At 40.9% G+C, this 17,296-nt stretch overlaps 1 protein-coding gene and 1 pseudogene across 1 annotated transcript in view; one reads left to right on the top strand and one right to left on the bottom strand.

Annotated features, from left to right (window-relative positions):
- The window catches only part of LOC102766157 (probable E3 ubiquitin-protein ligase HERC6), a 100,989-nt gene that overhangs the window by 48,114 nt on the left and 35,579 nt on the right, over window positions 1–17,296 (top strand). Inside the window, exons 5-12 of the mRNA XM_015561521.1 lie at window positions 521–680; window positions 869–890; window positions 1,747–1,813; window positions 5,969–6,196; window positions 7,484–7,578; window positions 12,151–12,278; window positions 14,138–14,274; window positions 14,846–14,913. Coding sequence (XP_015417007.1) covers window positions 521–680; window positions 869–890; window positions 1,747–1,813; window positions 5,969–6,196; window positions 7,484–7,578; window positions 12,151–12,278; window positions 14,138–14,274; window positions 14,846–14,913 — 905 coding nt within the window. The remainder of the gene's footprint in view (window positions 1–520; window positions 681–868; window positions 891–1,746; window positions 1,814–5,968; window positions 6,197–7,483; window positions 7,579–12,150; window positions 12,279–14,137; window positions 14,275–14,845; window positions 14,914–17,296) is intronic.
- Window positions 8,177–11,663, bottom strand: LOC102765590 (annotated as a pseudogene).

Genomic DNA, 17,296 nt, shown 5'->3' with positions numbered 1-17,296 from the left:
GAGATGATGTTTCCATTTGTGGGCCCACTTGGCCCGTTTAGAGGCATTCACTGCACTCTTCATTGTGAGATCTGGCTTCTGCCTCCCACACTCATGAGACAGGCTCCCTGCTTTTTCCTCCTGGGCAAGGGATTAATTCCTTGTTCTCACTGTTCAGGGCTGGGGATCCAAAAGAGTAGAGAAGCAATCCCATCTTCTTTCCAACTCCCTTCATCTTGCTGGGTTTTACTACCACCATCATAGAAAGGAACATTAGCTCAAGTGTCATAGTTCCTCCAGCTTCCCCTCTTCCGTGATGCCCACCCTTTTGAATACCAGCTATATTCCCATAAAGACAGTATAACACACACTGAGCTATTTCCTTCAGACCTTTAGCATGGACGTTAGGCCTTGATTTAAAGGCCTGTTGGAAGAGACAAGCAATTTGAATGACCCTTCTTTTTGAAGGAAAAGTACTGTCTTGAACTTTCTGTTAAATTAATCTGTGGGGGTTTGTTTTGCTTTGTTTTTGTTCCTGAAGAACCCATTAAGGCACTGGAAACTCTACACGTTGTTTTCGTGAGCTGTGGAAAGGAGCACTCCCTGGCTGTTTGTCACAAAGGAAGGGTCTTTGCATGGGGAGCTGGTTCTGAAGGACAACTGGGGATTGGAGAATTTAAGGAAATAATTTTTACACTGACGTAAGTATTTCAGTTCATTCATTCATTCATTCATTCAATATTTTTGAGTTCCACCTGCCAAGTACCATGCAAGATGCCAGGGTACAAAGATGACTATGCCAACAAACACAGTCTCTAACCTCAACCATTACAGTATATTGCAGGGAGGAGGCGGGGGGAAAACTTGTAACACCAATTCTTATTTAAAGTCCTATGAAAGAGAAGGGCATGGTGAATGTGAACATGTGACCCTTCAGTCTTAATCTAATCTATTGGAAATATCTATACAACTTGGACCCCCTGAGTTGGCATAAAGATTAAAGTAAAAACATTTGAGCTACTGAAGATGGAGAAAGCAATTTATCTGAATTTCCCTATATGACTAAAGCAGTGCCTCCTAAAATTCAGCTGCCATTAACCCTCTTAGCAAGGAGTTTCCCGTGAATTCAGCTGTCCTATCAGCATCAAAAAAACAAAACAAAACCCACACATGGGAGCTCCCATGTGTACATATAAATAAGCCATGTCTTTTCTACTGTTAATCTGTCTATTGTCAATTAATTGCAGGTCCTCAAATCACTGCACCCAAATTGGAAAAAGAAATGTTTTTCTTTCAAAATAACCTTTTTGTTATAATCACTGGGTCCTAATATTTTACTTAGTAAAATGGAGGGGGGGAATCATATCCTCACAAAAAGTTTTCTAGGACAAATGATATGACAAGCAGTCTGAATTTTGTGTTCATGAATTACACACTTTGGAAATGGTTAAGAGCATGTTTTCTAATACTAGGAAGTTACCTTGTTACCCACGGAGGTCGTTAAATCATGTGAGAAATTGCTGTGGCTTGAGGAATGATCATTGAACTTGAACGGAAAGACCAAGGTTTGAGTCTAGTTCTACAACTTGAAACATATCTGACTTCTTTGAGTGAAATTGCGGATAAAAGTTACGTTTTGATCCTGTAGAGGCAATTCAACCCAATGGTTTTGTTTTTCCTCACAGGGATTGAAATAGTATCCTATAAGTTCTAATGCCCTGTGCTATATGTGGATGAAGAACGTTATTTTTCTTTCACATCAATAAGTATCGAATAAAAGTTGGTACATTACAAGTTTCCTGTGGAGACCACCATTCCCTGGCATTATCAGAAGGTAAAAAAAGATGTTTTCGATCTCCTGTTGGCTTTTAATGCATTGGGGTTCACTTTAACGCATTTAGAAGTTTTTAACTCTCCAGATTTCAGAAGAGATGTTGTTTTCATATGTTTTTTCAATTTTCTTTGTTCTTATTATACTCTTAACTGTTGCCTAATTCATATTTCACTGCCATAAAGACCATTTCTGCTTACATGATCTGATTGGCTGACTCTCTCAGAACCCAGTAGTGGTTTTATTTCCAGCATTTTGCCCTTTTTGTGGAATGGCTTGTCTTCACTGGAAAATTCAGGTAGACAAAGGCCTATTCTCTTTTTTACTTAGATCAAAGAAAGAGACGTCAAAATCATGGCTACTTTTTTTTTTTAATCAACATTCTCAATCCTTTGTCCATCCTGCCAAATTTCAATGGAAAGTGTCAGGGAGGAAAAACTTTCCCTTTACTCCTTAGTTTCAGTACCTGGAGGGCTACAAATATAAGAAACGACAAATTACTAAGAAAAAAGGCACATCATTTTTATTGATACTTTCGTGCATGGGAGTTCACGAAAAGAAGTGAAACCCAAGAAGTGGTTAGATTCTGGGGCTTATATACCATGTGAGCAAAGGAAAGGAGGTTTGGGCTAGGGGAGAGAAACTGTGGGAAAGGGACTTGAAAACATGTGGGGGGAACTAATGGAAGATGAGTGTGATTTCACTAAGGGTGGTTGAGGCACCCTCACGCCAATGCTGACTCTCCGTCTCTGGTGATGAGTCCCTCTCCCATTCCTGGTACCAAGGGGACGCTGTCACAAAAGGAAATTTATGCCTTGCCTTCGGGTGGATAAGGGGAGGGCAGAGAACCCTTTCCGCAACTGTTAATTCTCAGTTGCCTTCAGCTCAAAATAATCTTCCAAACGGGGCATATTCTGATCCCCTTCAAGAGATATCTGACATTTGTGTGTCCCTCTGGTGGTTTCGTGTGCATAAATGCCATTGTGACACTGGGGCCAGGGACAGCCAACATTTCTTAGTTGCCTTCTATGTGCTACTCTTAAATGCTTTACATGTGTTGTCTCATGTAATTGCCTAAAACACAGAAGCTAGGGCCCTGGCTGGTGTGGCTGAGTTGGTTGAACTGTCGTCCAATGCACCCAAAGGTGGTGGGTTCCACATGGTCAGGGCACATACCCAGGTTTCGGGTTCGATCCCTTGTTGGGCCACATGCGTGCGGGAGGCAACCGATCAATGTTTCTCTCACACATCAATGTTTCTCTCTCTCTCACTTTCTCAAGATCAATAAAAATTTTAAATAAATAAAAATATTTTAAAACACAGAACCTCGGTATTATTTGTATCCTTATTTCAGAAATAAGGATAGTTGGGCTCAGAGACTTTCACTATGTTTATATCCCAATCTTACGTTCTTAATCACTATACCATGTAGGCTATGCAACCAGGACAATCCCAGAGCTATAGTGTGCTTCCTTCTACCTACCACTTCTAGCTATTTGATCTAAGCCAAGTTATTTAACTTTGTTGAGTCTCAGTTTTCTCATCTGTAGGAATATTGATGCATAACTTAAAAGTTGTTTAGAAGGTTCAGTGAGAGAAGGTACACAATTTATCCTGAACAGTCCATAGCATGTAGGGTACAATGAATATTAGTTTCTTTTCCTTTCTTATTTTTCTTCTTTTCTAAAATTAGAAAATGTATATTTTTATTGAGGTATAATTGACGTACAACATTATTTAGTGTCAGGTGTACAACATAATGATTAATATTTGTATACACTGTGAAATAATCACAATAAATCTAGTTAGCATCTGTCACCAAACAGTTACAGAATTTTTTTTCTTATAATGAGAACTTTTAAGATGTATTCTCTTTGCAACTTTCAAATATGCAATACAGTATTATTAACTCTAGTGGCCATGCTGAACATTACATTCCCATGGCATTTATTTTATAACTAGAAGTTTCTATCTTTTGATTCCCTTCACCCATTTTATCCCTAACTCTTGGCAACCACCACTCTGTTCTTATCCATGAGTTGTTGGTGTGTTTTTTTAAGATTCAACGTGTAAGTGAGATCATACAGTATTTGTCTTTGTCTGACTTATTTCACACAGCCTAATGCCCTCAAAATACATCCATGTATTGATTTCAGAGAGGAAGGGAGAGGGAAAGAAAGATAGAAACATCAATGATGAGAGAGAATCAATGATCAGCTGCCTCCTGCACAACCCCTGTTACAGATTGAACCTGCAACCCAGGCATGTGCCCTGACCCAGGAATCAAACCATGACCTCCTGGTTCATAATAGGCTGATGCTCAACCACTGAACAAATGGAACTTCTTAATTATGGAAATGATTTGAATTTTTTCCTTGGAGCATTGATTTGTCTTTATGTTGATCTGGAATGTAAAAGCTGTGTAGAACCCAGCACTCAATGCATTTGCTGTGGTGAACTGTGAGTTCTCATACACTTTCATGACAGTTTGACATTTTGCAGCATGTTCTCAAAAATTGTTTTCAGTGATAGAAATAACTTAGAAGAGTTCAAAATAAAAGTTAGATATAATAACTTACAAATCTGAGATGTGCGGCGTTTCTCTGGACAAATAATTAAGCATTAGAGCAACTTTTTAAAAATTTGATATTAATTTTCCCTCTCTGGTCAAATTCAACATAAAATGTTGGTTCCTGTCCCCTCCCCGCCATGGAGTCATTTCACAAATATTTACCAAGTGCCTGCAGTGATTCTAACAAAGGAATATAGCAGTGAAGAAACATAAGACCCTGCTTTCAGGAAGCTTATATTCAGACTAGAGGCCCGGTGCATGAAAATTCATGCACTGGAGGGGGTGTCCCTCAGCCCAGCCTGCCCCCTCTCATAGTCTGGGAGTCCTCAGGGGTGGGAGGCGACCCAGTGATCAGGGGAAAGCGATGCCCCATCACACCTCTGCTGCTGCCACTGCCAGCAGCGCAAGCCTCAGGCGGCCCTGGGCGCCTAGGCAGCCACCATCCAAGGCTTGCCTGCACCTTGGGCTGGCCCTGGGTGGCTGGGGGGCTGAGGGTGGGTCCAGCCTCACCGCATGCCTGCCACACCCCCAGCTGAGCTAAAAGGACTGGGGGACTCTGGTGGGGCTGAGGGGACTGGGCGCCGCCATCTTGTGGCTATGGGCACCACCATCTTTGTGATGGCATGATGGTCAATTTTCATATTCCCTCTTTATTAGATAGGAAGAGAAGTAGGAGAAGAGACCCTTAAAAACAGAGACAAATAGTTATGTAGTATAACAGATAAGGATAAGGAGTCTGAAGAAAAGTAAGTGAGGGTAAAAGGACAGAGAGCAAGTGCTTGGGTGAAGGAAAGGGGTTTTTCTGTTTAGACAGGAAGTCAGGGAAGCTATCTCTTATTAGGTGACATATGAGCAGAGACCAAAAGGGAAGGAAGAAGATACGATGCTATGGCATGATCCAGAAGAATGATCCCAAAACAAAGGTGATGAGGTAGGGGGCATGCCCAGTGGTGTGCTCAGCAAGAGCAGGGTATATGGAGAGGCATGAGGAAGGGGCAGATGAGGTCTGAGAAGTGGTCGTGGGAAATACTGGGCACGTGGGGTTTGTGAGCTGTGGCAAGAATCAGTCTATTCTTGAGTGAGATAGTAAGCTCCTGAATGGTTCGACCTGACTCATACCTTTAAAAGGTCACTCACTCTGGCTACTCTTTGGAACAGACTGCTGGGGGCAAAGGTGGGATCTGGGAGTCCAGAAAGGTGCTGTTGTAATTTTCCAGGACAGAAATGATGGTGATTTGGCCACTGAGGAGCTAACAGTGGGGAGGTGAGAAGTAGCTGGATTCTGTATAAACTCTGACAGTAGAGGCTTTAGGATCTGCTGGGTTGGAAGATGTAAAGGAAAGAGAGGAGTCAAGGATGACTCCAAGATTTTTGGCCTGAGCACCTGAAAGAACACAGTTGCCCTTTACTTGGAAGGAGAAGAGGAGTGGATGTTGTTAGAAGGGACCTCTGATGGTGATCTTGACTTTGTCTTTAGTCAGAATACTTTAACCTTATTTAACCCTGTTTTACTTTTTAAAGATTTTTTTGAATTAGGGTGGCAGTTTCTACTTGCGATTCTGAATTTCTCTTCTTTATTTCTGTAGATGGCAAAGCGTTTTCATGGGGAAAGAACAGCCACGGGCAGCTGGGCCTGGGGAAGGACTTTCCCTCCCAAGCCAGCCCGCAGCGGGTGAGGTCCCTGGAGGGGATCCCGCTGGCTCAGGTGGCTGCAGGAGGGGCCCACAGCTTTGCCCTGTCTCTCTCTGGGACTTCATTTGGCTGGGGAAGCAACAGTGCAGGGCAGCTGGCCCTCAGCGGGAAAGATATTCCAGGTAAGGAGATAATCTTGTGCCTGCAATAAATTATTATTTCTTTCCAGTTGGAAGACCAACTCTGCAAAGGGTAGTCTCAGAGGTTAGAACACTGATTCCCAAACTTTATGGAACATTAGAATCACCTGGTGGCTACATTAATTTTTTATGGTTGCTGTAACAAATTATCACAAACGTAGTGGCTTAAAACAACACGGATGTGTTATCTTATTGTTCCAGTGGTCTGAAGTCTGGTGTGGGCCTCCCTGAGCTAACATCAAGGTGTCAGCAGGGCTGTGTTCCTTTCTGGAGGCTCTAGGGCAGAAGCCATTGTCTTCTCTTGTCCAGCTTCTAAAGACCACCTGCATTCCTTCACTCAGCCCCCTTTCTTCTTCAGAACCAGCAATGGCTGGCTAAGTCTTTCTCAAGTCGCATTATTCTGACATTGACACGTCTACCTCCCATTTCTTCAGTTAAAGGACTCTTGTGATCTCCCTGTTTTAAGGTCAACTGATTAGCAATTTTGATTCCATCTGCTTCTTTAACTCCCCTTTGACATGTACCCTAACATGTTCACAGGCTCTGGAAAAAAGGACATGGATATCTTTGGGAGGCCATTTTTCTGTCTACCATGAGAGCATTTAAAAATCCCAATGTCCTGGTTGGACCCTATACCAATTAAATCAGGATGTTTGGGTACATGTCAGGCATCAGTCATTAACAAAGATCTCTTGGGTGATTCTGCTGTGCAGCAAAATTTTGGAACCACTGGATTAGAAACCTGGTAGCAGTAGGAGAAATCACCAGTTCCTTTGGCAACCTTTAAACAAAACTCACTGTGAAGTCTTCCCCATGGGCCCTGTCCTCCTCTGTTCAATTTTTTACTAGTACATTCAACTAACACATCTTTAGCACCTGTTTAGTGCTAGTATCATGCTGAGCACTTACATCTAATTTCATTTAACTCTGTCAGCATGAAGTAGGTTCTTGTATTTTCTTAACTACTATTACATATTTGCAAAATACCTACTGTGTGATAGAAATGAATTCAACATGATGACACTATAATTAGGATGAAGGTCTTAAAGCTTAGCTTTCCAGGACAGTAGATTCAGGAAAGAAGATTAAATAGTTTCCAGAAATACATGCTAAAAGACTGCTTTTCTTTCCCAAAGCAGGGTTTTTCCTTTGTTTTCTAATACCTCTGGTTATTTATTCACTTCTAAAAATTATGTTAATTAATTATAAGATAATAAAAATATAAAAACTCATGATAACTGAGTCTGCTTCTTATACTTCTTTCAACAGTGCAAAGCTACAAGCCTCTTTCAGTTGGTCGGCTAAAGAGTCTAGATGTGATTTACATCAGCTGTGGCTATGAACACACTGCAGTGCTTACCCAGGTAATTCAAAATGTCTTGCTATTTTTCAAAATTTCAATCAAATGTTACCACAAGGTTCAGTTACTAATTATTGTTGAAATCAAGTTGTGGATCAATATCTCAATATATCCATTCAGTGTACAAATCTTTAAAAGGAGAAGTTACCCGATATTAACCATGAAATTTTCAAGATCCTATAACAAAAGTTAATTTTAGCTTGAGGATATAGTTTTATATACCTACTAAATTAGATTAATAGGAGAGAATCTTTTTAGTAACTATTCATAATGTGGTTCTACAAATAAAATTTATTATAGGAGCACAAAGTAATTTTTATAATTTTCAATAATCCACATTACAAACTAGAACATACATTGTTCCACTTCTTGCTTGGCACAGATATGAACTGATTTCCTGAATGTTGCCTTCCTCTTTTTGTACTGGCTATATAGGATATTCCTTTGTGATGAATTTTTTTCCATAGCCATAAGTTATAGACTCGACAACTGTGGTTGAAATGTAAAGACTAAATATCTAACATAATTTTTACTATTTGTTTGAAAAGCATATTTGAATTATATCATTCTTAATTGACAAGAGAAGTCTAGAGTTGTTTTAATCAAGAATCATCTTTTGAAGATATCTTGAGGCAAATGAAAAGGAATACACAATGACCCAAAATTTATGGGACATGGTCAAAGCAGTTCTAAGAGGGAAATTCATAGCAAACCAGACCTATTTCAAGAAACAAGAAAAATCTCAAACAATTTAAGGTTACATCTAAAGGAATTAGAAAAAGAAGAACGAAACCCAAAGTGAGTAGAAAGAAAGAAATAATAAAAGAGCAGAAATAAATGAAAATAGATGCTAAAAAAAAAACAATAGAAAAGATCAATGAAATCAAGAACTGGTTCTTTGAAAGATAAAAGAGATAAAAGGTAAAATTGATAAACCAGACTCATTAAGAAAAAAAGAGAACTCAAATAAATAAAATCAGAAATGAAAGAGAAGTGACATGAAATGAAATATAAAAATCATAGGATCATATCAATAGATGCAGAAAAAGCATTTGAAAATATCAAACATCCATTTATGATAAAAAGTCTCAGTAAAGTGGGGATAGAGGGAACATATGTCAACATAATAAAGACAGTATATGACAAACCCACAGCTAACATTATATTCAATGGTGAAAAGTTCAGAGCTTTTTCTTTAAGAACAGGAACAAGACAGGGATGTCTACTTTCACCACTCTTAATTCATCATAGTAGTGGAAGTCCTAGCCACAGCAATCAAACAAGAAAAAGAAAGAAAATGTATCCAAATTGGAAAAGAAGAAGTAAAACTGCCATTATTTACAGATGATATGATACTATATAGAGAGAACCTTAAAGATGCCTCCAAAAAACTATTAGAATTTAAATGAGTTTAGTAAAGTAGCAGGATATAAATTTAATATTCAGAAAGTGGTTGCATTTTTTTTTAAATATACTTTATTGATTTTTTACAGAGAGGAAGGGAGAGGGACAGAGAGTCAGAAACATCGATGAGAGAGAAACATCGACCAGCTGCCTCCTGCACACCCCCCACTGGGGATGTGCATGCAACCCAGGTACATGCCCTTGACCGGAATCGAACCTGGGACCTTTCAGTCCGCAGGCCGACGCTCTATCCACTGAGCCAGACCAGTTAGGGCGTGATTGCATTTTTATACACCAGTATTGAGCTTTGTAAGAAAAAGAAATTAAGAAAACAATTACAGCCCTAGCCAGTTTCGCTCAGTGGATAAAGCGTTGGCCTGTGGACTGAAAGGTCCTGGGTTTGATTCCAGTCAAGGACACATGCCTGGATCGCGGGCTCGATCCCCAATAAGGGGCATGCAAAAGGCAGCTAATCAATGATTCTCTCTGATCATTGATGTTTCTATCTCTCTCTCCCTCTCCTTTCCTCTCTGAAATCAATAAAAATGTATTTTTAAAAAAGAAAACAATTGCATCAAAAAAATACAGTGGGGCCTTGACTTACGAGTGTCCCAACTAACGAGTTTTTCAAGATACGAGCCATCTCTCAGCCGATTTTTTGCTTTGAGTTGCGAGCTAAAATTCGGGTTACAAGCCAGCTTCAGATAGCCCATCGCTAGTAGGTGCAGCGAATGTCACAGTGAACAGCACAACATCAGCCCAGCATCACGTGTCTCACTCGTTCACTTTAATGATTTGACATACGAGTAATTAGAGTTACGAGCTCTGTCATGGAATGAATTAAACTCGTAAGTTAAAGCCCCACTGTATCTAGGAATAAATTTAACCAGGGTTGTGAAAGACCTTTACTCAGGCTATAGATTCAACGCCATTCTATTAAGATACCAATTGCATATTTCAGATAACTAGAACAAATATTACAAACATTTACATGGAACCACAAAGACCCGAAGTAGCCACAGCAATCTTGAGGAAGAAAAAAAAAGTTAGTAGAATTATGATAGCGGATATTAAACTATAGTACAAGGCTATAGTAATAAAAAAAATATTGTACTGGCATAAAAATAGACATATAGATCAATGGAACAGAATAGAGAGCCTAAAAAATAAACCCACATCTATATAGTCAGTTAATCTAAAGAAGCCAAGAATGTACAAGATAGTTTCTTCAATAAATGATGTTGGGGAAAGTGGACAGATACATGCAAAAAATAATAATAATAAAACTAGAACATTTTCTTAAACCGTATACAAAAATAAACACAAAATGGATTGAAGATTTAAATGTAAGATCTGAAACCACAAAATTCCTAGAAGAATGCATGGTGGGGGGTGCTTTCTTCAGCTTATTGCATGAAGAAGTCACACTAATCCAAGTTAAAAGCAGACACCAGTTGGTTACATTATACAAGTGGTGAGGTTTTTAAACTTGTGACAAGGGCCTCTGGCCAGATAGCTCAGTTGGTTAGAGCATCATCCTGATACACCAAGGTTTCAGGTTCAATCCCTGGTTGAACTAATTTGATTAGCGAGAATCAATGAGTGCATAAATAAGTGGAACAACAAGTTGATGTTTTTCTCTCAAACCCTCCCTCCCCCAGCTCTTTCTCTCTCTCAAATCAATTTTACAATTAAACTTTTGACAGTGAACCTTCAGCTGGTCATCCTTAGCCAGTCCAATCTCTATGAGGAATTGGCATATGTTCTTGTACTGGTCCTCCTGTAGCTGAATTACTTATCTGTATCCTGGATGCTCAATTACAGTAATATTGCAGACAAATTTCTTCTTAAACACCTTCACTAGTTTCTTTTTATCGTAATCATCAGTGATCCCTTGGACAGTAGTAAGGGTCTTCCTGCCGTTTTTCTGTTGAATTCTTATATGGACATAATCCTCTGTGCCAGCAGGAAGCAGATATTTACCCTTATTTGCATCAGCAAAGGGGTTGAAAGAGTGGAGGCTCTGGATACCAAACACCTAATATGATCTCTTTTCCTGGGGGTGGGGGAAGCAGGAGCGGGGGACTGGGTGAAAAAGGTGAAGGGATTAAGAAGTTATAAAATTAGTTTTAATTGCCAGTTATAAAAATAGTCATGGGAATGTAAAGTACAGGATAGGGTGTATAATCAATAATATTTTGTGTATGATGTCAGATGGGTAGTAGACTTAATGGGGTGATCACTTTGTAAGGTATATAAATGTCTAATCGTATGTTGTACGCCTGAAACTAAAATAATAAATAAAATTAAAAAATAATTCTTTTGAAAAGAGATTATTTCCAGAAGAATGAACAAATAAATAAAGCAATCCCATACTAAATGTTAGTGTAATTTTTGAACCAATTAATTTGTCCATCCATTCATTGTACAAACATGTATTAAATGCCTAATTCTTAAGGAAGTACCAATGATATTTTATTTTTAATGTGTTAACTCTATATTCACTATTAGAAATAGTAAATATAGACCCCTCCTCCTTATATAGAGCTTACTAGAGGCTCAGTGCATGAATTCGTGTACAGATGAGGTCCCTCGGGATGGCCTGCGGGGATTGGGCCCCAGCTTGTGCCCCCAGCCTCGCAACCCGGCTGTGGCCTGGTGCCATCCCCTCACCTGCTCCACCATCCTGCCTGTGAGAGGATCAATTGGGGCCAGGCCCCCCACCCAGCTCTCTCAGCACCTAGGAGCAGGGGGTGGCCCTGCCCCCCTCCACTGGTCACCGTCTGTGGGGCAATCGGCAGGGGAATCAGGCCCCTACTCGCACCCACCTTGGGGCCTGGCACCGCCCACTCACCTGCTCCACCATCCCGCCATGGTCCCACTCTCATCAGGGCCCATTGGTGCCAGCAGCACCTCCACTGCTGCCCGATGCCAGCACCACATTGCCGATGCCTGCCATGTTCTGCACCACGCCCTGGTGGTCAGCACACATCAGAGCAAGCAGTTGAACTCCCGGTCAAACTCCTGGTCAAACAATTTGCACATTAGGCTTTTATTATATAGGATATTTCACATAGTGTTCTCATATACCTCTGTTATGATATGTAATCATTAACTTTTTAATTACTTTTTTTTAACCTGAAATTAGTTTGATTTCAACTTTTTTAAACAGAATGGGAAAGTGTTCACATTTGGAGACAATTGCTTTGGACAGCTGGGACACAGCCCCACTGCTAAGAAGAGTGGTCCACAAGAAGTGGAAAGAATTGATGGCCTAGTTTCACAGATAGATTGCGGAAGGTAATAAGCGTCTTTCTTTCTTTCTTTTGTTTGTATATGTGTGTGTGTGTGTGTGTGTGTGTGTGTGTGTGTGTATACACACACACTAGAGGCCTGGGGCATGAAATTTCGTGCACTGGGGGGGGGGGGGGGCGTCCTTCAGCCCGGCCTGCACACTCTCGCAGTCTGGGACCCCTCCGGGGATGTCCGGGACCTCTTGCTCCTTACTGCCAGCCTACAGCAGAGGCAGGAGAGATTCTCACCACTGCCTCTATGCTCACCAGCCGCGAGCCTGGCTTCTGACTGAGCAGCGCTCTGCCTGTCAGAGTGCACTGACCACCAGGGGCAGCTCCTGCGTTGAGTGTCTGCCCCCTGGTGGTCAGTGCACGTCATAGCAATCAGTTGCTCCACCGTTTGGTCAATTTGCATATTAGTGTTTTACTATATACTAGAGACCCGATGCACGAAATTTGTGCAAGAGGCTCGGCCCTCGCAGCCGTGGTGGCCGCCTCAGTCCTCACAGCCCTGGCTTCATCTAGAAGGTCGTCCGGAAGGATGTCTGGAAGGTCGTTCAGCTGTCTGGTCTAATTAGCATATTATCCTTTTATTATTATAGACTAGAGATCCAATGCATGAAATTCATGCAAGAGTAGACCTTCCTACCCCTGGCTGCTGACACTGGCTTCCCTCTGGCACCTGGGACCTGGGCTTCCCTCGCAGCCCCAGCTTTGTCCAGAAGGTCGTCAGTCTAATTAGCATATTATACTTTTATTATTATAGAGAATATGACTTAGAAATGAGTCATATGGCCCTGGCCAGTGTGTCTCAGTTGGTTGGGTGTTGTCCTGTGCAAATAGTTTGCCAGTTCAATTCTTGGTCAGGGCATACGTGGAGTTGTGGGCTCAATCTCTGGTAGGGGGCATGCAGGAGGCAGCCAATCAATGTTTCTCTCTCACATCAATGTTTCTCTGTCTCTAAAACTCAAATAAAAATCTTTTAAAAATATTTTTTATTGATTTCAGAGAGGAAAAGAGAGGGAGAGAGAGACAGAAACATCAATGATGAGAGAGAACCGTTGACCGGCTGCCTCCTGCACGCCCTCCGCTGGGGATCAAGCCCGCAACCCAGGCATGTGCCCCCGACCAGAATTGAACCCAGGGCCCCTCAGGTCACAGGCCAACACTCTATCCACTTAGCCAAACAGGCCAGGGCTCACATAGAAATCTTAAAAAAAATAAAAGCAAGAACTCATGTGGAATGTTACCAAAGCTTACAACCCTAAAATATGACAATTCTTTTTATAGATAATTTTCTTTTCTGAAATTTACTTTTTTCAAATATAGGTTAATTTTTTCATTATTTTCTTTTTCACCCTAGGCATTTACTTAATAGGGATTATTTTGAAGTTTACTGTGTAGAGACCACCTAACTAGTTGCTGGAGGGTGGGGAGTGGGTGTATAACAAAAACAGTGGTACTTGGTAATCTCATGCTCATGCATGTAGAAGATGAAGAATATTTGCATGTATATTCAGAGTTTTGCATAAACTAGTTATGAGGACACTTTGAGTATCATTTACCTACTAGTAATTCATAAAATAAAACACTTGCATTTTAAACACAAACTATAGAAACCATAGTAAAGATCCATCGATTATATTCTATGTTTAAGGTTAGTAATGTTCACCTACCATTTGTTTAGCCACGTCGTTTGGCACCCTCTAACACGGACATTGTGATAAGGGATCTGTGTACTTAGAGTGAGATAAATCTGTGTGTGTGTGTGTGTGTGTGTGTGTGTGTGTGTGTGTTAAGAGACATCATCTTTCTCAGAAAGCATGAGTATCCTGATCTTCACTGTATGTATTCTCTCTCCTGCAGTTTCCACACCCTTGCGTATGTCTACACCGCTCGTAGGGTGGTGTCTTTTGGTCATGGATCAAGTTGCACAAGCAGCTCACCTCATCCGGAGGCCCAGACAGAAAACTCTGACATTAGCTGCCTGATTTCTGCTGATGGTATAAGTGGTCCCACTCGCTCATGATTTTCTGTTAATTGATTTCACTGAGGAAAAATATGATTCAGCTTCTTCTCAAAGGAGTGCACAGAACTATGTTCATCTAGTGCTATTATTATTTTTGTTTGTTTGTTTTAGTGCTATTATTTTTCATTTGTGCAATATGCATTTTTCTTATGTAGTGATTCCTGGAGTATTTGATAACCTTTTCTAAAGATTAGGTAATACAAAAGAAGACCCCAAATCAGTTACTTAAGCATCAGAGCAATACACTTTTACTATATATTTAATCAAACCTCTTATAAAGCACATTAGCCTAGCTTCATGACGCAAATGCATGAAAAATTAAATTTTCGGCCAAGTGAATATATGACATGTAACCTGTTCAAAATTAATCTTTTCTAGTCAAAATCCATTCAGAAGATTATAAATTGCCTTTAAGGAAGTCAATTTAGCTTGGTAATAATCAGATTTTTTAAAGACTATTTTTAAGAGACGTTTTAGATTTACACCAAAAGATTTATTTTTTTACTTATAAAAGCAATAAGCATGGATTTATCACTTTCTTTTAGACCTTGTGGGTGTTCAAGTCAAACACATTTTTGCTGGAACATATGCCAACTTTGTGACAACTTATCAGGTATCTATTAATGTTGTTTCTTTAAAATCATTTTTCCCTCTAGATTTTAAAGCAGAATTGTATCATTTGTATATATTCAAATTTCTTAGAATGCTTTTTAAAAATATTATGTAATTCTCACTTCCTCATCTGGCTTCCTAACAATGAGACTCCCCCAAATGCATTGCTTTCCCACTAACTAATCCGAGTACTCCAAGTGGATCAACACATTTAATCTTCATATCAACTCCAGTTGGCGTTGTTTTCCTCCACGTTACAGATGAAAACAACTGAGTCTCAGAGAGGTGGATTTGCCCAAAGTTGCACTGCTAAGGAGTGGCAGAGCTGGATTCCAACCCAGGCCATTCAGTCAGCTTCAGAGCTCACACCACTATCCACCATGCCAGTGCCTTCCTAACTGTTAACAGAGAGGAATTTTATTATTTTATTTCTGGATGAGTTCTAAAATGTTTTGTGTGGAGACAAGCATACATAGTTATTTTCCTAACTTGTCCTTTTCTCTGTGATCAGGGATGTTTTAAACTTGACAGCCATATAGACTCTTACTATGTTGCCTGGGGCAGCAAATGGTGAGAGGCAAAGGTCTCTGTGTTGCTGGGCTAATCAGGAGATTGTTCTTGGTTGCTCTGTCATAGCCATTCAGTCAGCCAGTCAACAAACACCTCCTGTGTCTCTGGCTCAGCTCTTAGCACTTGAGATGAAAGCGAATAATACAAGGATTCTATTATTTGTATCCTAGAAGGTTGCCCTCATTCATGGTGTTTGGATTCTACAGAAAAGGAAAGATAATAAACATAGAAATGCAAAATAAGGTTTTGATAGAGAATGAGAGGTGCTCCGAAGAAAACCAAACGGGTCTTTTGAGGCGGGCTTCTTTAGAAATGTCAGTCAGAGAAGGCCTGGTGACATTTGAGCAGCTTAGAAACAGAGAAAGCATTTCAGGTAGAGGGAACGACGGGTAGAAAGCCCTGGTGCACGAACACATTTTCCTGTGTGAGGAACAGAAAGAAAGCCAGCCAGACAGAGCTTGGTAGGAAAGGATAAAGAATCATCTGAGATGGAGCCGGGGACATAAGGCAAGGTCAGTTATGTGAGGGGGGGCCAATTTGAAATGTCCTTGGAAAGGTGATCCGGAGTTTAGTTGGATGTCTGAATCTGGAGCTCAGGGAGGATGTCAGCGCTAGGATATAAACATGGGATCGAACTCTAGATGGGATCTAAGCCAGGGGCCTGGGTAAAAGGTCACCTAGAGGGAAAGTAAAAATGAAGAGAAGGGGACACCACCCAGGTTGGAGGGATTTCTCCATTTAGAAATCGGGCAGGGAGGAGGAGCCAGGAGAAGAGCCTGAGAAGGACCAGTTTCTGAGGTAGCAGAGAACCAGGGAGGGTGCCTCATCACGCCACAAGAAGAAACTGGTTCTAGAAGGAGGAAGTGGCCGATTCCATCACAACCTGCTGAGAGGTGAAGTAAGATGAACACAGAGTTTGTTTTTGCTGTTAAGACTGAGTCATCTGGCAGGGGGTGGGGAGTTGGTGACACCTGACTTAGTGAGAGAGACAGAGAATAGGAGGGGAGCCAGTAGAAACCATGGCTGTGACAAGTGGGAGTTTTGTTGTGAAGGGGAGTAGAGACTATGGGAGGGTTTTGCTATTGTCTAGAGAGGTGATATTAAGGTATGTTTGTGTGCCAGTGAGAAAGAATGATCCATTTCATATGGAGAAAGTAATGCATGAGAAACAGTGAATAATTGTCATAAATGCAGCGAGACATGCATGGTGAGGGCGGCTGCTACTGCCATACAGTGGGTAGAGGCCAGGGATGCTGCTCAACATCCTACAGTGCACCAAACGGCCCCTCACAGGAAAGAATTAGCTGACTCAGAATGTCAGAAGCATCGGCTTAGAAACCCTGGTGGAGGGCATGAGTGGCTGAGGTGGAGCAGAGGAAAAGACTGGAGATGAGATCAAGAATTGAGAGATCAAGGTGGGAAATACATTGTGTTAATTCTGAAGTTGCCAAGAATGACAGGAAGAAAAATGACAGGCGTGGTAGTGCTGAGGAAGACAGTCAGCAAGGTGCCAGAGTTGTCAATGATTGAAGGGTAGTGACTAGGACACTGGGAGATGACTGTAGAAGAAAGGGAGGCAGAGGATACAGACTGATGTCATGCCCTTCGGAGGAGTCAGGATTTTGAAGTAGAAAGTAGAAGGAATGGTAAGTAGGTGCCTGTAGGGAGCAGGTTATTATCCCAAGGTTCCTGTGATATAAAAGGGGGAAAAAGCCTCCTCAGGATTGAACTGCAGGACTCAGATAAGGATAAGGAAGCTGGAGGGAACTTTAGGAATCATGGTTACACATCTTCTTCAAAGGTCTTTATTTACG

This window comes from Myotis davidii, unplaced genomic scaffold (genome assembly GCF_000327345.1).
Source record: "Myotis davidii unplaced genomic scaffold, ASM32734v1 scaffold356, whole genome shotgun sequence".
Lineage (NCBI taxonomy): Eukaryota > Metazoa > Chordata > Mammalia > Chiroptera > Vespertilionidae > Myotis > Myotis davidii.
This window is presented reverse-complemented; position numbering and strand designations above follow the sequence as displayed.